General features: G+C 41.0%; 1 protein-coding gene across 11 annotated transcripts in view; it reads left to right on the top strand.

Annotated features, from left to right (window-relative positions):
* PLXNB2 (plexin B2) overlaps positions 1-23850 on the top strand; it is a 245409-nt gene that overhangs the window by 129237 nt on the left and 92322 nt on the right. For all 11 annotated transcript variants that reach the window (XM_085521146.1, XM_015852624.3, XM_085521181.1 and 8 more), the window contains one exon: positions 5683-5751. In XM_085521146.1, the coding sequence (XP_085377272.1) occupies positions 5750-5751 (2 nt within the window). In that variant the 5' untranslated portion in view covers positions 5683-5749. The remainder of the gene's footprint in view (positions 1-5682; positions 5752-23850) is intronic.

Here is a 23850-nt window from a genome sequence, read left to right as displayed (position 1 = left end):
TGTAAACATCCTGTCCCAGGATATGAAGTTGCTTCTCATGGTATTCGTTTTGCAACAGTTTGCCAGACGGCATTGAAAAGTCAAGGACATAGATTGCACTGTTTCTGATTTTGTATCACCTTTACTCCACAGTGTGCAAGCTGGAGAGCTTAAAAAACAGCAAGAAGAAAAAAATAAACCTAAAAGCGTGAATATCTCTAATCTGTATTGATCTTTCTAACAGGTAGATTCTCTGGCTTTGCACACAGCATTGAGCTTGTCCCGTAGACAAGCCAGAGTCAGTATAGGTATGTTTCAACTGAACACAGTTTGGAGTTCATCAGATTTGCTAAGTTTCATTTTCATGATGAAAAAAAAAAATATACAGCCATTCCTGTGTTAAAAATCTACCTCTCCTGTTACCCTCAGCTAAATCATACAGTTCATATAGTTGACATTACTGTTTAGCATGCTTTTTTATGTTATCAGTTTGGGACAACAGGTTTATTTGCAACTAAAAAAAGCACGAGTTAATTACACAAGCCATCCCAAATATGTGCCTTTTCTTTTTTTCTTTTTTCTTTTTTTCTCTCATTACATCTTACTACCAGGCATCTTGTTTATGTCTCACAGCTGAGGATATTTCTAAAATAGCTTTTTAGGCTTAAAAGTTATTCCTACTATTTGTGGTATCCTTATTCTTGTTATGTTACCAAGCTAAAAATGCTGTTGAAAGAAGAAGATGAGGCTTAAGAATTTCTTAAATAGCTTTTGAGAAACTGGAATTGCTTCTGTGTTGCTGTGCATTGGATGAAACCCTTATCCACGAGACCAGACTACTTGATGAGTATCAGATTCTGGTGGATCACCATTAGGTGCTGATTCCACACTGGTTAGAGTGATTCTTGCCCTCTGTGAGTAATAAGGCAGGGTATAATTTTGCCCAGTATCAGTTGTAAGGTTTTGATTAGTAACAATCTGAAGAAGCTGGAAAACGTATACCTCACCACTTCTTCATTGGTAATTGCTTCTGTTCTTGGCCCTAATTTTTGAGCTGGAGGTCAACTAGCTCATGGGATAATGTTCTTGCTATTTGATCTTTGCAGTGAAATATTGTTCAAGGAGCAGGTAGGCTTTCTAGCCTGGTCAGAAAGGACAACAGGGAAAGTGGTTAGTGCATTTAATTCTGTAGCCAGGAAGTCTCTGTGGAAAAGTCTATAAAGAGATGAGCTATGTAGTCTCCTTATACTGAAGTGAAGGATATTCAGAAAGGCGAAAGGAGCACAAATTCTTGGTTTTCAGTATTGAGTTACGCCTGTCTTTTTTCTTGTGTTATATTTGTAAAACTCAGACTTTGATCCAAGACTTTTAACTTGAATGTTAAGAACATAAAACTCCAGCATGTGTGCTTTTTGCTTTCTGCTCCTTTTTTTTCTTCTTCTTTTTTTTTTTTTTTTTTTGCCCTGCAAACTACAGGAAGAGAAAAATGAAAGGGCTGAGTGAAAGTGGTGGTTCTTTTGAGGTCCATCCAGCAATATTAAACACTTCCATCATCATGTTAATATTCTTTGAATTTTTGCAGAGGAGATCAGGGCCTTTTCATAGCGCATAAATTTGTGGACAAAAAGATGTGAGACTGACTGAAAACCAAAGCAAGAGTTTAAACTGTACTATGTGTAAGCATACTGAAGGCAGAGCTATATGGAGCAGCTTCAAGAAAACAATGGTTGGTAGCCAAGTGGAGGAGATAGAAAGGAAGTCAGTGATGAGTTTGGAGATTCTATGCTGGAAGTGAAGCCAGTGTCTCTGAGGTCAAAGAGGTGTAAAGGGCAAGAAGGGAATGACCAGAAACAACATAAAGTAGGGAGCTGAAAGTAAGGAGTGATGCAGAATTAGCTGAGCATTGTAGCATAGTAGTATGTTATTTAATTAGTGATGTAAATACTGTAGTGTTTGGGGTCTTAAGTTGACATTTAATAACAGCCTAAAGTGTTTAATAGTAAATTCTACATCCTGTTTCCATATGGATGTGATCTCAGTGTTGTGACAAAATGAAACATGAAGATCCAATTTCAAAATTAAGCTCAAAACAGAAACACTGAAAGTGTTACCCTATATGCTCAGAACTATCGGGTGCACCATGCTTGTTAGCTAAACAGCCAAATAAATGTCCCGTGGGTGGATAAATGCCTATATGAAAAGCACTTTGTCAATATGTTACATATAACTGAAGCTCAAGGGAGCAAGGCCTGTGTCTGGGAACCGGATAGCACAACTTTCTGTCCCTGACCCGTTGTGTGCCCTTTCTAACAAACCAACAAAAACCTCCCTCAAAGAAATTTGGATTCTTTTTTTTTTTTTCTTTTTTCTTTTCCAAAGCTCTAGAAGCAAACAAGCAAAAAATAGCACTTAAAACATTTTTGCTTATAACAGCACTAGCTGCTCAATCAGAGGAGTGCTGCGTTTGTTCCTTCCAGTGTTCAGAAAACCACCGTCCCTCCAGGAGGTGCTGCATTGGAGCTGCACTCAAAATGTAAACACAGCTGTTCAACCTGAGCTAACCATGTTTTTGAGGTGACAGTACCTATGACATTCAACCTAGACAGAGAAGCACAGCTGCAAGATGAGGAATGGGGTGCTTGCAGGATAGGGAGCTTTTATGCAGCTTTGCTGGGTGATTTACATGTCCTGACAGTCTTAGCTAGGTTACATGTCTGTGGTGTTCTTTGTCCTTTGTCCTGGTGGAGTCTTCTGATTTGAAAGTCAGAAATTGTTTTATGTGAGAAGGTAGGAGAAGTTAAATGCAGTCAGACTGGAACAAGACAGGATAAGAGCTAAATGTGGTCTAATGGCACTTGTCTCTACTGTCCTCTGGAGATTATGGAGGGAGAGGATGCTACAAAGAGTAGTTCAAAGACTGATTCCTTCTCTAGAAGATGATCCATAACAAAACCCTCTCTCCTGAGCCAGTGCCAAGAGAAGGGACAACATGGCCCCCTGAGATCCCTTTCATCCTCTGCTGTTCCATCACTATCAACCTTGTTAGACTGAAGTTAGCATGTGTGAGCATCTCCTCATCCCACACTTGCTCTGTTTGTGCTCCTGGTTGCTGACAGCCTCACTGTATCTTACAGGTACTTTTGGCTTTCAGTCAGCCTGCAGAAATTCCAGCTTAAAGATTTCTGATAGGAATGTGTATTTTAGTTACTGTAGCTAAAGCGCTCCCTTTGGGCCGGCTAGCTGGCCAACTCATGCCATGGAAGATGTATTCCTTGACGTGACAGTGTGCTCAGTGTAAGATACTGGAAAAGAGCTGTTGTGCTACAAGCAGAAGTTAAAAGGAAAAAAACTAAACAAAACCAGGAAGCTTTGTGGCAGATGGTACTACTGACGTCCATCCAAACCTAGCCAAAGCAACATGCCGGCTAAGAGCAGAGCAACCTGGAAAATCTGATGACTCAGTCTGAATAAGTAGGGAGACAGTGAGTAAGATTTCTGGCTTGTGTCCCAGGTCTATTATGAAAACGGATCTGTATGTTATAGCGTAGAAAATTGAGTACAGTTGGGTGGCATCATTCTCTGGCACAGCTAGTTACCAACCATAGACTAAAATGTTAAGTGTACACATGTGAGAACTGACGCATACACAGTCTGATTGCTCTCTTCTAATTTTTCAGTTGTGGTTGTGCCTGTTATCCATCGGGATGTGTACTTTTGTTACTGGGGGTATTACTGGCTGGATGCAACTGTGAAAGCTCAGGATCTGATTCCTTTTCCAAGCTTAGCCAAATTTCAATTGACACTTCAGGTGTTGCAACTGCAAAGCTGAGATGTGAGCCAAGTGTTCAAGAAAGGCCTACGTCACTATTCGGCAGTGCTTGCAAAAAAGTCTTCTAAAGAGTGATGCAAAGAGATGTACAAAGAGAACTTCCCAGCTGGATGAAATCTTGTTTTCTTGTTGACTTACCTCCACCTCCTTCCTTCTTGACAGTTGTTGAAAATGTCATGCTCTTTCATACCCGTTGCTATTCCTTTCACTTCTATATTTTCCTTTCTGTGCATGTGTTGCACCAGGTTATTTCCTTTCTTAATAAGTCATATAAAGCAATCTTTGTTTCCCTATGTCCTAAATCCAAGACTCTTGCCTGTCTCGTGGGTTGGCCACTTTACTTAAGCCTCCCCTCCTGTGCCATCTCTAAGGTCCAGTCCAAACCTCCTCTTTACATTTAGGTCCTGTCATCCAGGTGATGTCCAAATACCTCACCCTGCTCTTTCCCCATGTCTCTCTCTTGCTTTCTTTATGAAAAAATAGAAATCTCGATATCTTCTCTTCATCCTGGTATTGTTTACTTCTCCATCTTCACCTCGTGCTTCCAGTAGAAGATCCCTTCACTTTCTCTCTACATCTACCTGACCACTATCCTTGTTTCACTTTACTCTGTTTTAGATTACTGCTCAGCCCCCTCTTCCTACTACAGCCATTCAGCCTTCTGCTGTGGAAAACACTTCCAATGGAACACACAAATACTGAAAATATCACAAATATGTAAACCGTGGCTTTACATCTCACGGTTTTGCTGAGTATCTTTGTGTGCATGCAGGTTCCTCAGACTGCTTTTCACTGGGACCTTGGCTGCTTCCAAGCAATTTGTATTGTCAGGAGGAGATGAATGTATGGAGTCCTAAAGAATGTGTTACCACAGCAACTAGATATGGGGAATGCAAACAAGAAATTAAGTCCCATCGAATATTAATGAAATAAGCATGCTTTAGTACTGGGCAGCCTCAGGGCACATGAAGAGGAAAATAAAAGTCCTGCTGAGGTTTATTTCCTACCTCCCCAGGGAGCCAGTGTCAGGCAAGTCTCAAAGTCAGCTTCAGCTGGTGCTGAGATGAGATGGCTTGGAGACGAGGTGGTGGATTTTACTGTATGTTTGGGTCTTTACGTCATGCTTTACTTCCATTTGATGATCTTTTAGTGCCTGCTTTGGCATTTGCTGTGAACTGCTTGAGTGGGCATCATATTCTTTACAAAAATGTACTGATAGATATCCATATGGTAAGAACCAGGTTGGGGCATTCAGCACTCACTGCATGGATTCATGTGGGTTATCTTTGAGGACAATTGTCATCTTCATATTCAATTTGAACAGTCCGGGTTAATACTCTTTTTTAATCACTTCTTGGCATATACAGTAATGTTAAATGGTATCAGATGGTATTTTATTCTTCCCTAGAGGAACAGGCACTGTTTCTTCTCCATTCTTAAATGTTTGGTCGTGGGAGGTGCTGAGTGCTGCCATTGATAAGAGCATGTTCAAGCTCTCACTAGAAGAGTGCCAAGTCATACAATACCCCATCTGTAATGCCAGCCATTCTTTCTGGTAATATATCAGTCGAGCTCTCAGTTCTGTAGTAATTAGTTGTACATTTGTGAGCAACTGTCCGTCTGATTTATAATCTCAGTAGCTACAGAAATGCAGAACATTACCCCATTTAGCCTCAGGATTGAAAGTTATGGTGTGCTAAAACTGTGTTTAAAATGTAATAAAATTGACCATATATAAACAAATTATAAGTTTATGGAACACTATAGATGATCTTAAATCAATATTTCAAAGCTCATAAATTTAAGATGATTGAGCATCGCTTAATGAATATGGATATTGTTTTAATCACTGTCTTATTTTTGTTTCTATTTAGTAAGAAGATTAAACACTGTCCTGGAAAATAACCTGACTGTAGTGAAGAAGACATAGTAGAAAAGTGAATGTAAGTACTTCATAGCATACAAGTAGCAATTATTTATATGTGCAAGTCAGTGATATTGATTCTTTTGTTATTGACAAACTGATGTACCTAAAATACTACTTAACATAATACTTTCCCTATTATGACAATGCTGGATCTGAACACTGTACAGTCTGTAGGATGAAACTATGTTTGTGTTTCTAAATACGAGTCTGTAGGCAAGGTGTACCTAAATGCTATCAACTGGGCCACATCCAAAGGTATTTGTCTGTTTATGAATTGCTTGAAGGAAAACTGTCAACATGAAGTTGTCTCTAAATGCCCATGGAAGAAAAGTAAAACAACAAATACAAACTCAAAGGGGTCCTTAAGTTCGGTAACACAGACACATTTTCCACGTCTAACTTGGAATAATACATCCATTATACAGTATTTTTCTGTGTACTAGCCCCAAATATGTGAGCTGATAGTAGAAGATTGCACTGTGGATTGGCAATTCAATTTGGGATGAAATACAGCAGCTTCATGTTCCAGGCTAAGTGCATCATTGCTCACTTGAGGTCACTTTTTCAAACCTGGAGTCAATAGTTCTGTAACAATAAGAGCTTTGGTTAGAAAAGGGTTTTCTAGACCCTTTTGAAACTGTTACTTTGCTCTTGAATACCCCATTATTTTTTCTTAAAGCCATCGCTTTTCCTAACTGTATTTCATAATAATCTGAACTCTGTAACTGCGTGGGGGCATATGTACGTATGTATTTGTGTGAGAAGCAAAGACCTGTCTCTGGAAGTCATACCCCTGGAGGTTTCGAGTCTCTCGTGTGCAGAGCAGGGATGGTCATAAACTTCTAGCTGCCACAGATCTGTTCCAGTATTTTTTGGTATTACATTTTTCCCACGATCTCACCTTCCATTTCCCAGAGCTTGCCTGATGTGTTTGGAAGCAGTCAACTAAGTCTTTCCAAATGCTGGATAAAGTACAGAATTCATGACTTAGATGTCAAGCAGGATGATGATGATCCTTTTTTAAATGCCTAACATGCTGGAACAGTTTTAATTCTAGGCTTTGGGTTTTTGTAAGCTTGTCTTCTAAAGTTACTAACTGACTAATAGTACCAAAACAGTACTATTGTACTGCACAGGAGCTGTGCAAAATGCTATCTGTTCTATAGAGTTGTCTGCTGATTCTGAGTTGTCTGAAATAGAGATCCCACAGTTTGACAACATTGTGCCTAAAGCAGGGATTTACAGGCTAGATTGTGCATTGGCTCTCTGCATCCTAGTATGCGGCCCCACTTGAAATGAGTATACACTTATTAGATATAAAATTAAGTCTTTAAAACCTCCCAGTGGGAATTCTGCAAAATCAAAACAAACAACAAGTGACTAATTTTAGCTTTAGGATCTGTAGAGTGTTCTAGCCCATGGAATGTCGTCCAATAAATTCCATGTGTGTGCAATGAGTTTGTAGAAGTTTCCCTATGGTTACTTTCACTTTATAGTTACCAACTCAGTTTTTAACTGTTTTACCTGGGAAACTTGGGAAAATGTTATCATCAGTTCCCTCAGAATTATGTAACAAGCGGGATAGCAAGGCTGTCTTATTTGTGTTTTTTTGATTGCTTATTTAGCAGGAGTCTGCCATTTGAGTGTAAGTTAAATTCTAAGCATAACTGCTCCTTGAAAATATTGTTTCATTTGTGTGTGTATATGAAAGCAAGTAAAATATGTGAACTAAAATTGTGTTTCAGATAGTTCAGTAGTAATAGACAATGTAGGTGATGTGATTACTGCCTGGACATGAAACTGGCAGCGGAATAAACCCATCCATGTGGAGAGTTGAATATTTTTTCCCTGATGTAAGAATAGATATGATCTCCAGTAGATCTTATTTTTCTGGTATTTTAATTTTGTAGAAGTGTAAACTGAGTTCCTAATTGAAGAACTTCTATCTGTTCTGGCTATTGCAATTATCAGACATGAAAATTAGAGTTTTATCCTTCTGAACTCCAATAACTTTCAAATGTCAATTAGTTATTGAAAAGAAAATGTTGAACTTGGATTTGAAGTATGTTTACCAAAATAGCTGGCAAGATTTGGGCTTTGTTTACCCATAAAGCCAAAAAGTGGAATAAACTTTCAGAAATGGTCTCTTCCCCTTTTCTCTTCCAAAAAACTACCAGACTGATCTTTCATAGAGCTGAAAGCCAAAGCGGATATACTGGAGGAACCTGGGAAATGTTGTTTTGCTTTATTTCTTCACCTGGTGAAGAGGAGAGAGAAGATAAGGAGCGATATTGTTGTTGTTGATTTAATTAGTAAGAAAAGGCTGGGAAAAATGTATAATGGACTGGAGGGGATGATAAGCTGATAACTGTATCACATTATGCTGGTAATATATCGTAATAACCTTGAGGCAATGAATGAAAGCAGAAGGAAGTGGAGGTGCATGTGAGGGAGCTGGGAGCAGGCACCGTCAAGTAGAGCACAGGTAGAAGGGTGCACAGGGCGGGGGTAGAGGAACACCCAGTCCTCATTAAATACCAAAATTAGCTTCTTGCTGAGTGTCTTGTATTCTGAGATTCCTAGAATTAGTCTTTAACGTAACACTGAGAGTTTTGTTCTCCGTTCTCAGTGGCAGTTTCTATGCAAAATGTGTGCACCAGCACCAAAAATAGCTTGGCTCCAACACACTTCTGAAGGGTGAGGACCGCGTCATGTCATGTGCTCTCACTAAGCTCTGCTTCCTGGCAGGCAGGTTCTTTCTGGGAAGTCTACAGAGATGCTTTTAGCCTTATTTGTTTATAAAATAGTTACTTAAAAAGAATGACCATCCTCCAAATGTCCACCTTCATTCAGGATCCAGCTGGGGATTGTAAAACTAATTGTCGTTCATAAGAACTTGGCTACTCTATCATGAAAACTAAATAATTCTAGGCAGCCTTTGGATAGCATGGTAAATAAGGCATAGAGCCACACTGGATAATGAGGAGAAAAATAAATATTGAAGAGTCGCTAGTTCATTAAGTAATGTCTGTACTGTGCATGAAATGAGGCAGGGAACTGTGCAAAAAGCCTCTCACCATAGGGACTATCATAAAGGGTTCACATAACAAACTTTATTGCTAGTATTTTCCAGCTTTTAGAATTTAGTTTTGTTACCATTACATTTCTAAGTTCTTTTATGTAGCAAAACTTGAGTGATCTCAATCAGGCCAAGCCCCCAGAATCACCTGGAGGACCCCCTTTTAGATCCATGGGACAGAAGCTACTGAAGAACTGGGTAACAATTGTTTGATATCACCTGTGTCTGGTGGGCACCAGGTGAGAATGAGACATGCACATTGTAGCATGCTCTCACAGAGGTTTTGCTGGTGTCACCCCAAAACCCAAGTCTCTAAACAGAGCTTGAGGAAAGTACACAGGATTTTCACCTATCTTCATGCTTTTGCCTTCTGACATCTATCCCAGGATGTGTTGCATGTGTTTTTATCTTTCTCTGTGGCAATATTGTCTTTGTGTTGCCTGGCTGACAGTAAAGAAATCACTGAGGATGAAGGAGAGGATCTCCCAGTGCTGCCACCACTCGTAGCCTGTGACACCAGGTCAGGCTGGAACCATCAGCAGCAGGAAAGCCCTGTATAATGATCTCTCTGGGGTGTGCAGAGCAGCACATTTGGAGATTTATGGTTCTACTTTCCCATATGCTATCAAGTACAGTCTTTTCTTTCCCTCTAATATGGGTTTATATTCAGTAGGCTACTTAAGGCCAAATGTTGCACCTTTGCTCTTAGATCTCTGTAACAAGGGTGCCCACGAAGGACATCCTGCCCTCATTATCAAGCATGGGGAGGCTGGGAGTGAGGCAGCTCTGTCAGCAAGCCTCTGCTCACTGTCTCCAGCAGCATCCTACACAGGTGATTTGTGGAACAAAAGAATCACGGAGTTTTGGACATGCTTCATGTCACTGACTATAGATGAAATTGGAATACTGTTTTGCCCATATGTTGGCACCTTCCTCCTGTGGAGAAATGAGGCTATGCTTTACCAGTAATTGCAGTGCTTGAGTGTCTGTGGTGTGTTATGAACTTCTCACACGTGTCCTTGTGACCTGCATTGTAGGAAATACCAGTAGGTGAGCTGTAAAGGGGGTGTTCGTTATGGAGAGTTCCTCTTCTCCCTGTGTTCAGGAACATTTGATCTCAGGCTGCGGGCCTGGCTATGAGACTCATAGGAAAACATATTTCTGCAACAAAATGCAGACAACTTCTCATGCCTCTGATTCTCCAAAATTATCTCCCAGGGAATATGTAGAAAAACAGTGGATACTTTACTATTTTAGGATAGGGATGGAAATAAGTTCAAATCCAGTACACTGGCTTTTTAAATGCAAAAAGACCCTTGCTTAATTAATACTTGGCAAAGCACTTTAAAGATCAAAGTGTCAGTATTAGCTGATGCCTCATCACATACTTGTCAAGTAAGTAAAAAGCCCAGGAAGTTGAAATTATGCCTAACATCACATTTTCACAATTTCTGCCTACTTCATTTACCCGCACAACTAGTCCAGTTCTCAGAGGTTCTGCATATTCTTGTAGTTATCCTAAATTATAGTCGGGTCCCCATAATATTCACGCATCTGAATCTGAATGCAACTATTTTGGTACTAACGCATGGATCTGGAAGCTGAACCTGAGGGATGTGCCCTTTCCAAACTCGAGCACCCCTAGAAATTCTGGAGCTGGATGCTGCGTGTTGCCAGGTGCCAGGTTGGCCTCAGGCCTCTGCACTGCCCAGAGCTCAGGGCTTAAGGCAAGAGGTTGTATGGTTCTCAGTGGAGCTGCAACTGCAAAATATTTGAGGTTATAGAAAGGTTTGGGAGAGTCAGTCTGATGAATTTGTTTTGGAGGAAAAGTGTTTAGAAAGCAAGAGAGTGCTGGAAGTGCAAATAAAAGTTGCATGTGATGGCATTAAGGTTTTTATGTCCTGCTGTTGCTTCCATTAGAAATGCAGGTTACCTTGTTATTTCTGCCATGGCTGTTTCTCCTTTTGTTCCAGCCTCAGCAGAATGGTGTAACTGGGCTGGAGGACAAATTTTGCCATGCTGTTCAGCAACAACCACAAAGGAGAAGGGACTGGGAACAACTGCTGTGTCCCATTTCAGTATGCTGCGCGACTTGTTTCCAAGTGTTTTAGTTGGAGTGAGGCGGGCTTTCCAGGGCCTCGCGTTGTCCCTCTAAGCAGTTTCTGTAACCTGTTAGCTCCACTCAGTGTGTTAATGCCCAGCCCTGAATACTGCACAGAACTCAGCAAACAGGGTTACTTTGGTCCCATTTGTTCTCACTCTTACAGGTGGGGGCAAACAGAACAGCAGCCAAAGGCTGTCAGTGAGGGGGTTGGCAGTTAGGGAGAGAGAAGTCTGGGCTACAAAAAGGGGCTGATGGCACAGCCTGGAGCAGGACTGCATGACTGAATTGGTGGCTGGCATTGTCCCGCGTTTGCATTCAGAGGGCTTCTTTGCTGTCTTGCCCTGCCAAAGCTCAGTGCTGCTGCTAATAACAAAGCCAAAGGAGGAGCAAGGGATTAAAACCAGAAAATGATGACTCACCCTCCCAGACCCCTCCCCACTTTCAGTCCCCACTAAACCACCGTACCTCACCAAAGCCCCAGTGGCTTTTCGTTTATAAATAACCTTGTGTTTGAAATGTTAAAATGTGTAGGCAGGGATTAAAGGGATATGTGATGCTCCAGCATTAAAACAGCGCAGACCTCTTCAAGGGAATTGTGAAGGAAAATTAAAACATAGTTATTTTTGGCAAGGACTGCTGCATCCTGTGGAGATCAAGAGAAAGCACAAAGCAGTTTACCCAGTTGCAGAAGCAGAGCAGACAAGCTGGGTGTGCTGGAACATGGCTTCACATCAGTGCTTTGTGCTGCTGAAGCTGATTGTGAAGTTGTGGGATTATCTCAGTTCTGGGGGAATGCATGGAGGAAGTGCACAGAGAAATATCTATTGAAGGTACCTAGACTATATACTTCTTTTCCTTCTTGTAAATGTTGATGAGCACAGCTACATCTCAGAATTCACTGCCTGAGAGGTGCATGGCCTCCTGTAACACTTAACTCTGGTGAAGCTCAGCCCATGGGATGTTGTAGAGCAAGCAGCTGTGGTGCCCCTTTGGAGAACACGGGAGGACTGATGTTGGCACCTGGTTTCTATTTTGTTCAACAACTGAAATCAAGAATTGTCCCCGTTTGGAAAAAGAGACACGTTCAGATGGTGGGAACTGCTGCAAATCAGTTGTCAGCATTGATTCTAGCATTGATTCTGAAGTTTGAATGTCGTTTAGTGTTATTCTCAGATGCTACAATAGCTTTGTCTTTATAAACCTTTGATTCTGGGCCAAAGTGAACCCCTTCATGTGGCTGCTGGTGGTGGAGATGGTAAATTCATCTTTATCCTCTTCTTTTCAGGTTAAGGTGAGTGAGCAAGCTCTGAGGGGCTTGTTCTGCTGTTCTCCTTATTGACAACACTGCTGCCATTTTCTGTTTGCTGGCACACTGAAGGCATCTGAGTGCTGTGCCTGCGGTGGCTGCAATTGCTTATAAATGAATAATTTTAGGACTCCTCATTCCCTTCAGACTTAATTAATTTCTGGCTTCGCCACTCCTGCAGAACCCAAAAGTGGCATTTTGGGGTGTCTCCCTTCCCGCCTCTTCACACTGGCTGCCCTGTGGGTCTTTTCTGCCATCAACTGTAGCAGGGTGCTGCCTTCTTCATGCTGTTTGTATGAATCTGTTTATAATCCTGTCTTGTGTTCTTGTTTTGTTTTTCTCCCTGTGCATTTAAATGTATTAGTTGAGAAGAACCTCTTTAATATTCTTTAGTTCAGTTAATGTTATATTTAATTAAGGGCTGTAACAGAGATAAAGGTAAAAATTAAATACTTGCCCTGTAAATAATTTTTAGAGCTAAATTCAAGGCAAACCTCAGCCTTATTTGATTCAGTTAATGCAATGCATGCAAAAAAATACATTTAAAAATCACTATTCCTTTGGAAATCTAGGCAATATAATCATATCTAGGCAATATGCAAGCATCCTGTTGCTGTAGCACTCAATCTGATGGAGCACAATATCATGAGGTATGTCAAGAAGTAAGAATATCTCGTGTTAGGCATCAGATTTCTTGTTGTCAGTCAGTAAGTCAATACAGTAAATAGAAGTCCTCAAGAGATGCGCAAAATACAGACTTGTTTCTCCTTCCTGCTTTTACTTAAAATGACATCAGTTTAATTTGTGACTATTTAATGAATTGTATTAAATTACAGTTCCTGGAAATTTCTGAGTTTGCAAAACATTGTAACTCCGGTGTTTACACACAGCTGGTGATTTCTTGTCTGGAAATTTCCAGACATCTGAAGGGACCTGCCACGGTTCTCTTCAAAGCTTGACTTTCATTTTCCAAAAGCAGGTTTTTCAGAGCTTGTTTCTCTGTTGTTTGAACCTGAAGGAAGGAGGAAGTTGCTGGTTGCATTGAGGAGGCAGGAGGTGTGCATTGCTTTGAGAGCTTGGTTATTATTTGTATATAAGCACAGAGCTACATATAACTTAAATGCTTAAAAACAAAACACACAAGATTAGCTTCCCACTTGTGTGGAAGGAACCAAGACATTCATTGTGAGCAGTATTATGGGGATTATTCACTGTGAGCAGTGTTATGGGGATTTAAGGTCCGACCTGCTCTTCCTACTCTTACTTTCTTGAGCTGTTTCCTTCTCTGATCCTCTGACATGTGGTCCTGGGGACATGGCGAGGGGTGCCAGGCTCCTCTCACTCAGAACAAACAGCTGGTCTGTGACTTTGGCTTAATCATCCTCTGCATCAGTTGCACATTCTCTTTTCAGGGCACTCTCAGGGGGGGAAAAAGAGGATCACAATACCATTTCTATTATGATGAACAAGAAAGTACAGAGGACCTGATGTCAGGGATAGTAGAGTAGATTCCTGAAGGCCTTTGTCCCTTCTAACCTCTTGTGTTTTTTGAAAGCATGAGATATACCATCCATACAGGAGAAACCTATCTGGGCTGGTTTGATTTGTGCTCTACAGTGGCATTAGTTGCCAATGCTTTGTCACAAGTATCCAGAAACTGAGTGACTGCTGAGAAGACTGGTTGATCTCAAAGCAAAAAAGATGCTGTTGCAAAGTGCTGAGGAGGCAAGTGGTATGTGGTCAGAAACTTAGGAGTAAACAGATTTATTGCATTCCTAGATTTTTCATACCCTTGGGTGAACTCAAATCAGGTCATCCATCTACACATGAATTCTTCAGTTGGTTGAATTGAAAGATATATTGGGTAGCATTTGTTTATAGTGGCCCAAGCTACAGGATATAGATTTTATCTGATGTATAAATATTTGTGAGGCTACCCTAGATTTGCTTTGCAGGATGTGTATGTTTCCTTCTTGAGCTGCACCACATGGGAGCCTTCTACCTGTTTGCATGACTGCAGATGTTGCCTAAAGGAGTTCTATGCTAAGAAGTTAACTCTCTTTGGGGAGGTATATGTGAGCAAAGCTTTTACAGCTGGGGGGCAAGCTATGCTGAGAGAAATGGGTCTTTGAAAACATGTCTTTGAAGTATATATAGGCCTGGAGGAAGAGAACAAGTAAGTAATGTAGACTGGGGATGGGAACCAATAACTAAAGAAAGGAAAGCATTCCCAATACATCCATTTTGCACAACTTGAGCAAAATTGAATGTACTGCCATATTGTAAGCAAATGTGGTATCCTGAAAATAGTCATCCTATACAAAGCAGGTATTTATTCTCACAAAAGACAAATGAGCAGAGATAACATCCCCTCCCAGCAAGCCTGCCCGTTTTCTCTGACAAGGTGAGAGATAGTATTTTTTTCTCCAGTTCTAGGACACCTACTGAAGTTACATCCCCTGAATTGTGTCAAGACATATTTAAACAGTCACTTCATTGGGTCCCAGTGCACACTGATGCAACACAAAGTTATTTCGTTCTCTCATCTCCCCTACCTGCTTGTTTCTACCATTTCCACAGGTGGCATAAAGTGTGCAGCCACACCACAGGCCTAAGCAAAGAGTTGAAAACCGACTTGACCAGGAGACAAAAATTGAGTAGTTCCTGCTAGAGCAGCTCCATAAGTGTGTTCAAACCTTCTCTTGCTGGCAGTACCAGCCCAAAGCAGATGCTTTACTTTCATTACCTTCTCTCCGTTGATGAAAGAGGTATCAGCTGTTCTGCCCAGATGTTAGGCAACACATAACATTTACCCAAGATCTTTCTTTGAACTGAATGGTGGAGCAGCCTGTGGAGAGATGGGCAAACAGCTTGCTGTCAGATCCACTAGATAAAACTGCAACTCTGACCTTGTGGGACAGTAGAGGAAAAAGAAGGTGTCCCAAGTGAGGTATTAGGCATGCTGTGATCTTCCCCTTGTGTCTCTTAAGCGGTGACAGGAGCCTTGCCTGTGACTACAGTTGCTGAATAATTGGGGAGAGGAAAGGGAAGAGGAGGGGATGCAAGTCTGATGTTTTGTGACACGCGACTGAGGCAAGCATCTCTGCAACGATGCTTTTTGTCATGTTCTGCCAACTCCTCTTGTGAAGTTGAACTACATTTATTATCTTTGGCATTTCTAATACATCTAACATTCTTGGGCAAGGTAAATATCTGACAGTCCCTGTGTTGTTAATTCATCCTCATGCTTTAAAGAGTTGCCGTATCCTTGTAAAATATTGTCATACACAAGTAGTGGGTGGCATGGTGCCTGCTGTTAAAGTGAGGAGAGTAGAGCTTTTTGAGTATATTCCCTTGGCAGGTGCACAGCACAACTTACCACTGTGTTCTCTAGAAACGGTAGGAATTGCACTGGGGTCTCTGTTCTTTTCCATTCATTGGCCCTGGAAGATACATAAGCTTTAAAAAAAAAATTTAAAAAAAAAAAAAAATGGGAAATTTGAACAAATTGATGTCATAAGAGAAGATTTTATTAAAATTATTGTCTGTCAGTGTGTGAGTGATGCTGATAAATTAGATTACCAAATGACTTTGTTCGCAACAAGTTTGCTTTCATTACTGGTGAAATATGCAAAATAATATCTAAATAAAGACTAAGTTAAGCTGTTAAATGCTGCTTCCGGGAGTAATCAGACATTTTCTGGCTTGTGCTTTGATTTGAAGGCTGTCTGTCAGCCTTCATCTTTATGCGCGGTAAATAAAACCTCTTCCCTAAAGGGATCAAGGTATGAGAGAATAAGAACCGTAATATTATGCCTACCGCAATCAGCGTTTTTGTAGGGATCTCATTAAAGTTCAAGTTCTTTTCCTGCAAGGGAGCAGAAATACTAGTATATGTAGCAAATAAATCAGGCGCTGTTAAAGGAGATCAAGAGTGTTTATGTCCAAAATCTGTAGCACTCCTATTCAGGAATCAGCAGCTTGCGAAGTCTCAGAAAGAGTAAAAGCATATGGAAAAAAGGGGGCCCAAGTATTCCAGGAGCTGTTTGAGGAAAAGGTAGCCAGCTACAGTCAGTAGAGAGAAATCAGCTCAGCAGAGCCTGCCAGCTCACTGGTGCCATTTACTGTGCCTGTGGACAACAGCAGTGAGTAGTAGATTAGGGCCAATGAATGGAAAAAAACAGAGACCCCAGTGCAGTTCCTACCATGGGACACAAGCACTACTGTGAGATGTCCCCGTTGGTGGGAGCTGCCAGGGAGCTCTGCCCATAGTGGCAAAACTGCTGCTGTGGGTATGAGTGTGCACAGGAGTAGGGCAGAGGCAGATAGATCGCTATCAATGACCAGAGTACATCAGTAACCCCACTTTCTGCCTTATCACATGGCTGCTGCAGAAAGGAGAAAGGCTGAAGTACAGGGAAACTGCTCAAGACTGTTGTCAGCAACACTGAGGATAGAAGGAGTCTAGGATAAGAAATTATGGAAGGTGATGGTTAGATCTCTCCCTCGGCTCTTCCTCCAGCCAACAATGATTAGTCCTGTGCTGATTTGAAAACCAGACAGTTGACTGTCTGGGGAAGCACTAAGAATTCATTTCATGACTGGATGTCAAAGCAAGATTAATGAAGGAACCAGAGTTTAAAAAGACACATGTGTGGAGTAAAATGTTGCACACCATGCAAATAGCCATTGAAGTATATCCATATATATGGATATCCTGTGGGTATCCTAGGGCTGTGAGAATGTGAGTATAGTAAAGAAGCGAAGCTTTCCAGAAGGGCATTAGTGTCAGTACAGCACACTGGTACAGCATCAGGCACGAACACAAAGGCAGCGGGTAAAGTGCTGCCTCCGGTCATAAGTGACAGACTGCACACTAAATTTTGGTGAATGGCAACAGAACAAGGCTGTTAAGTGGTTACTGCTGTAGAGTCCGGTAGAAACTTGACGAAGGCTGAAGTGGATCTGAATGAAAAGCTTCCTGCTCATTCAGGAGGTGGCCATTTTTCCTAATGTGATTATGTACAGAGCCATACATACAAGAGCCTGTATGCCACGCTCATAAAAATCTGCACCAGAAGAGGGGACCCACTGTTTCATGGTATCATTTTTAAGAAAATGTTGCCCTCACAATCCATCTTTCATCAGCCTGAACAAATAGAAGTTAAAAGTGCCAAATCCAGACTGTATGGTGCATGTGATAGGACAGTCCAGCCAAAACTGGCAGTATTCTCCATGGTCTTCAAACGGGTATGGAGTCTGGTGTCACTGTGATGCAAGAGGTTACTCTTGCATCATGGTTTACTTCTTTTCTGGACTGACTCCGGAAGTTTGAGCCTTCAGCTTAGTCAGAATCAAAATGTAGTGGTCAGATTTGATGGTTCATCCAGATTCCAGAATGTCCGAAAGGACTGTCCCTTTCCTATTTCAAAAGGCAGTGTGCATCACTTACCTACTGAGGGAAGCATCTTGAACTTTTTCTTTAATGGGGAAATAGTCACCTTCAGCCTTGTACTGGTTCAGTAGGTCCTGACAAACTTGGATACTTCTACAAACTCCTGTCTGTTCCTATGTGAACACCTGGCACAAACTGTGCAGTATTCCAGCATTGCCACCATTGATACTTGAAGCCAATATTTAGCTCACTACACAGTTCTCTGGTCGTAATCCACTGATTTGCTTGAGTGAGATGATTGCAAAGCTCTTCATTTCATTATGTGACAGCTGTGCACAGCTGTTTGGAACATGGCTTGTCTTTCACCGTGCTGTCACCACTGCTGAAATGCATCACCCACCACCTCACTGTGCTCCCATCCACTGTTTGGTTTTCATAAATGCTCAGCGAGCATCAGTAAATGTTAATGGATACCATTTTTTTCACATGGAGGAGTTTATTTCCACATCTTTGCTTCATCCATGTCAGATGGCATTTTGTCAGGCTGCCCCTCTGCTGCCATCTGTCACACAACAACAAAATGTAAGGGAATATTGGTGGAAAGGGTCAGATTCTACTCCTGTGCCACCAACATTCACCTCTGATGTTGTGGGCCACCATCAAAGTAGGAGGCATTACTTCTGTGTATGCATGAAGATCTAATGGATGATGGCTTATGTCCATTGTAACAATAAGAAGAGATCCAGGTAGAAACAAAGAGAATGCTGTGTATTCTGTGAAAAGAAACCACTGTACACAAGCGGTTGAACATCAACCAACGTAAGATTAACTGATTTCAGAGCTCTTTAGCGTGCAAAAGTGCCTGACAGTGTCTGTTTAAAAGCTCTAAGTGAAACACGCTGCCTAATAGCGAAACATTGATCGACTTTCATTTGGTATTATTTCTGGACTGTGGCATATCTGACATGGCCCAGATTTTCAGTTTTAGTGTCCCTTCTTGATGGTTTATTCCTGCGTGGATGGCCATTATAGTGCAGTGCCTGATCAGATCGTGCTTTTGTATGCAGGGAGTGAAAGGACATACGAGAGGTTTCTCAACTCTATATTGAGAGCATACATCACTTGACAGAGTGTTGCTTTCATGTTCAGATGAATTTAATTCTCTTTTGTTGAGAATGCATTAAGAGAGCATAACTGGCATAAGGGCCAGCAGATGACATAAAGTATTTCGTGAAAATTTAAATTGTTCAAATACTGAAGAATTGTTGTATTCATTGTCTTCTTGGAATAATGAAAAGTAATGTTATGACCAAACTCTGACATTTACTTTTTATGTAGTATTACTTCTCAACAGTGTTACGTTATTAAAGACATCTATGTCATTTAGGCTGCATAGTTATCACTTGATCTCTATCCATGCTGCAGAAATAAGGATTCTGCAGTACAGAAGCTGTGTATTTAACCTGTGCCAAGGAGCAGTCCACAAAATGAGACAGGGTCAGAAATTCTTAGTTTTATTCACTAGGTCATCCTGGTCTAGAGTTAGGGCTATGAAGACCATGCTTTTTTCCTACAGTCCTTTCCATTCTGAGTATATCTTTTCTCTGAAAGCTTTCACATGGAAGTGTATACACAATTTTGCTGTTGCCTTTTACTTGGGTGTCATTTCTTTGTCCTGCTCTGGTTCCCTGTGAATTTTGAGTGAAGCTCTCTGGGGATCAGCATGCTATAGATTGCCATGGCAACCCCCAGAAAAATGCATTCTGCCAGCTCAAGGCGGCATGGCTGTTATCCCTGTGAGAGCTCTGATGGTCGCTGAACTTCTGGACTGAGCTGAGAGAAGGACAGAGTCAGCAATTGTGTGTACTTTGCCTTTTAAAAGCATTTCCCTGTGTAATCTGAGGAACACAGAGTATTGTTCACTGAGGTATAGCATTAGCATCCAGCATTTTCATAGCCTACTGCTGAGATTTCCCTTTGCGGACTGTAAATTCTTGTTTTTATTCCATATAGTTGTAATATTGGTCTACTGCAACTTAACTCTCCTACAAGACTACTGTGGGAGCCATTGCCAAAGCAAAGACTGTTATCCTGGTAAAAGCTTAAATATAGTTGAAGATAAAGTATTCCATAAAGTATGTGATGCAGAGTTTAGAAGAGGTGAGTGCCTGTATCCCTGCTGTTCCCAAATCTTTTCTTGGGCTAAAAACAAAAATATCCAAGGCAGTTATATCATAGACAAGTACTTCATGGCTATGCTTGTAAGAGTATGGTTTCTTTCTAGCGCTGGGATATAACTGACAGTGGATAAAAGTGTATTTTTCTTTTATGTTTATTTGGTTTTGGTTTTAGTACTATCACAGCCCACCAGACATAAAGCTAATAATGCTTAGAGCAGTGACTAACTTGAGCATAATCAGAGAGTGCCTCCACTTCCATTTACTGCACGGGAAGATGCACTTGGTGAGATGAGCACCCAAAATAGTTAGCAAGTAATGCCTAGGAGAAAATGATATTTGAAGTCTTCCTTTCTGGGAGTCTTCCCACCCCTATGTTTGGATGCATAGAGACACCAACGTCAAAATTAGTTTCACAAGCTGGACCCTTGCACAATCAGATCTGCAGTGTTGTTCTTCTGAATAAAAATGGAGCAAGGCTTGTTTTCTCTTCTGAAATGTCTTGGACAAGGAACATGATGCTGATGATAGTGCCCTTCCCTTTACATCTGTTCTGAAGAAGTGTGGCATCTGGGTTTGTTGTGTTCCTCAGCTTGAGAAAGAAGAAGAAAGAAGGGGAAAAACGAGATCTGGTTCCCATTCTGAAAATAGGTTGAATGCTTTATATTAATCACTGGCTAAAATAAACAAAATGATTCTATGCCAGGAAGTCCAAATTACACAACTCAGTACCCTGCGAGTCAGGTATCCCTCTGTCTGTTCCTATAAATGCAGAAACAAGTGTTTCTTGTGCAACACTGTTTTGTTTTGTTATTTTTAAACGAGATGGGGAAGGAGCCCCTTAGGGCACAGACATCTGGTAGCAAAGTATTAGGGAGATAGGTGCAGATGGGTGCGCTCAACAGAAAGCCTGAACTTGAGATTTCCGAATTCCTAAAAAAGTATTCCAGATACAGAGCTGCTGTGCAAACACTGCAGCATTATTAGCGTTTTCTTCATCCTCCACTCCTAGAGCCACAGGTTTGCATTTATTTTTGAATGGAGGCGGCTCTGGCATCTAAGTGCAGCAATCCCCACTGCTGTGCTTAAGTGCTCTAAATCCTGGATTGAGCTTCTAGTGGAGATGAATATAATAGTGTTTAGTCTGAGGTTCCCAGACAGGCTTCAGTATGAGAAAAAGAGCAGAGCAGCAGAGTTCTGGCAATCGGGAAGGTAGTTGTGCTTATATAAGATACAGAATTTGGGGGAATTTGACTTGAAAAAACAGAAAACTAATGGTATACATAGGCAGAAGTTATGCGAACAGCACCCTGTTACGATGGATAAACCTTAGAAATGCTACTTTCATTTTTTGTAGTTAAAGGACTACAAATGGTTTATTCCATTAGCGTGGAATAAATTAGCAAATTTCCTTCTAAGGGCAATTAATTAATCTCACACATGCCTCTTTGAAAGAAGCAGTAAAATTATACGCTGTGCCACATACTTTAACCCATTTATAGGCAGTAAAACTGCAGCAGATTAAGGGGTGTTGAAGTGTTCCTATAAATGCTGTCCAAAGAATACAGCGATCTGTAAGTGACTCACTGAAGACAAGCAAAGTTCATGGGTTATTTTAGCTTCCTGTTTGCTTATGTAAAGTTCACCTTTTGAAAGCAGGACTGAAAAACATATTCTTGCATTTTAGAAGATTTTCATTCCCGAGATTTCATCAAGACAGGAGTTTTTAAAATTCAAAGTTAGGAAAAAATGGAATTTATTAGTGGTGGTTCTGGGCAACCACTGTGCTGCAAATACAATTGACAGGAATGTAGTAAATCGAAACATGTTTTACCTGAGCCATGAGTTTTTAAACTGCAAATTTAAGGGGAAAACGTGGAAGGGTATGTGTGTCACTACTCCGCTGAATGCATAATGTAAACAGGATAAGATGACTGGGAGTTTGTGGAATGAACAGTCTTAAGAAGTGCTGACTTTCTACTGCAGCTTCCAGCATCAGCATTAATTGAGTCCAGTCTATTTATCTTCCTTTGTCATTATCACTAAAATTAGCTTGTTTACATTTTTGAGCGAGTTAATGGCATACTTAGTGCTAACTTGTGTTAGGCAGAAACAAGGCAGCAGGGACTCAAAATGCTCCTTTCACCTCTCAAACACAGTTACTAGAATAGTGATGAGACAACTGATGCTCTTTGGAAAAGTTTCTTCCTGATCACAACGTGAGAAGTTCAGCTCAAAGAGAGAGGGCTTCTGATTCTTCTCCTGTGCTGAAAGACATAATGCTCTGGGGATATGCTACAATCAATCCTGTCATTTCCAGAGGGCTCTGCAGAGAAGGAAGGGCAGAAATATCTGAAAAAGCTTTTCTGGAATAAGAAGATTTTGGTGTTGACTACAATTAATACCCAGCACTGTTTGTTACAAGTCTGTTTGTTCCTAAAAATGTAAAGGCCTTATTTATCCATGAGGTTCTTGTATTAACTCATTTGAATGTATCTTGTCTTTGATGTGGAAAAGCAATTTCTGCCGTGGCTAAAACATTATGTGAAAAAATACATTTTACTACTTACAAGAATTCTTCTATTCAGCCCTGTTTCCCTACCTCAGCCTCGTTTCTAATGATGCTTTCACCTGGAAAATCCAGACCATGAAGAGAATAATGCAGTAGGTAACACTTTTAATCAGTGTAGGAAATATGGAACAGCAGGGAATAGATTTCCAACTGTGCAGACAAGGAAAAAAGGAAAAAAATGTGAAAGTTATTTTTTCATTTCTTTCTCCTCAGATTGGTCTTACCCATGGGGCTTTTATGGTGCCACAGTTGCATACTTACCAATAATTGTTTCCTAATTCTGCTCCATTTCTACACTGAAGCAGTATAAAATGTCAAGCTCCATGCAGCCAGTCAATTTTCAGGATCCCATGTGGACAACAGAAACCAGTGTTCTGTTAGTAATCTCTTAAAAGGATAATTTTCCTCCTGTATTGGTGTTTAATTGGATGGATTCTCAAATTTTAATACTACCTATGTCGTTTGAATAGCCTTCTCTTTGAGGTATGAAAATGGAAGGGGAAAGACTGCTCATTTGATAAGTAAGCTGCGGTCTAATTAGTCCAAACCATGAGTGGAAAAAAAAAAACCAAAAACCAAAAAAGTTTACTGAAATCACTTCAAGAGTCAGAATTAGATGGCTTCTCTCAGCAGTTTTTCATATATACCACAGCATTAGTAAGCTATGTGCAAACTGTATTTGTGGTTGGGGGAGGTTGTCATCAACAGGCATTTGATGGGCTGAGCATCGTGTCCATTATGTGCCACTCAGCAGTGTGACAGCTTCAGCCTGCAGTCATGGGGCCTTCTGCTCTGGATGCCATGGCTGGTTCAGCCTTATACAAGGATGATATCATGATATAAAATAATAACTGTGGCAAGCTACTTGAGGGCCAGCTGCACCCAGGGACTGCAGGAATCACAGGACTGCAGAATCACAGGGGTTGGAAGGGACCTCAAGAGATCATATTGTCCAACTATCCTACTAAAGCAGGTACCCTACAGTATGTTGGCACAAGTATGGCATTCAGACGGGTCTTGAGTATCTCCAGAGAAGGAGACTCCACAGCCTCTCTGGGCAACCCAGTTATTCCAGTGGTCCATCACCCTTCCTCTGCTGTTTGTTACTCATTTTTTTAATTTTATCATAGAATTGTAGAGTGATTTTCATTGGAAGGGACCTTAAAGCCTTTCCAGTTCCAACCCCCCTCCATGAGCAGGCTGCCACCCACCAGCTCAGGCTGCCCAGAGCCCCATCCAACCAGGTCTTGAGAGCCTCAATGGATGGGGCATCCACAGCTTCTCTGAGCAACCTGTTCCAGTTACTCTCTAAGTAAAAAAATTCTCTCTCAGATCTAATCTAAATCCCTTATCTTTTAATTTAAAACTATTCCCCCCTGTCCTGTCACCAGACCATGCAAAAAGTCAGTCTCCCTCCTGTTTATAAGCTCCCTTTAAGTACTGGAAGGATACAATGTGGTCTCCCCAGAGTCTTCTCCAAGC

Source organism: Coturnix japonica, chromosome 1 (assembly GCF_054131305.1).
Source record: "Coturnix japonica strain WE chromosome 1, WE-NBRP24, whole genome shotgun sequence".
Lineage (NCBI taxonomy): Eukaryota > Metazoa > Chordata > Aves > Galliformes > Phasianidae > Coturnix > Coturnix japonica.
Note: the sequence above shows the minus strand (reverse complement) of the source record. Positions and strands in the feature narration are given on the sequence as shown.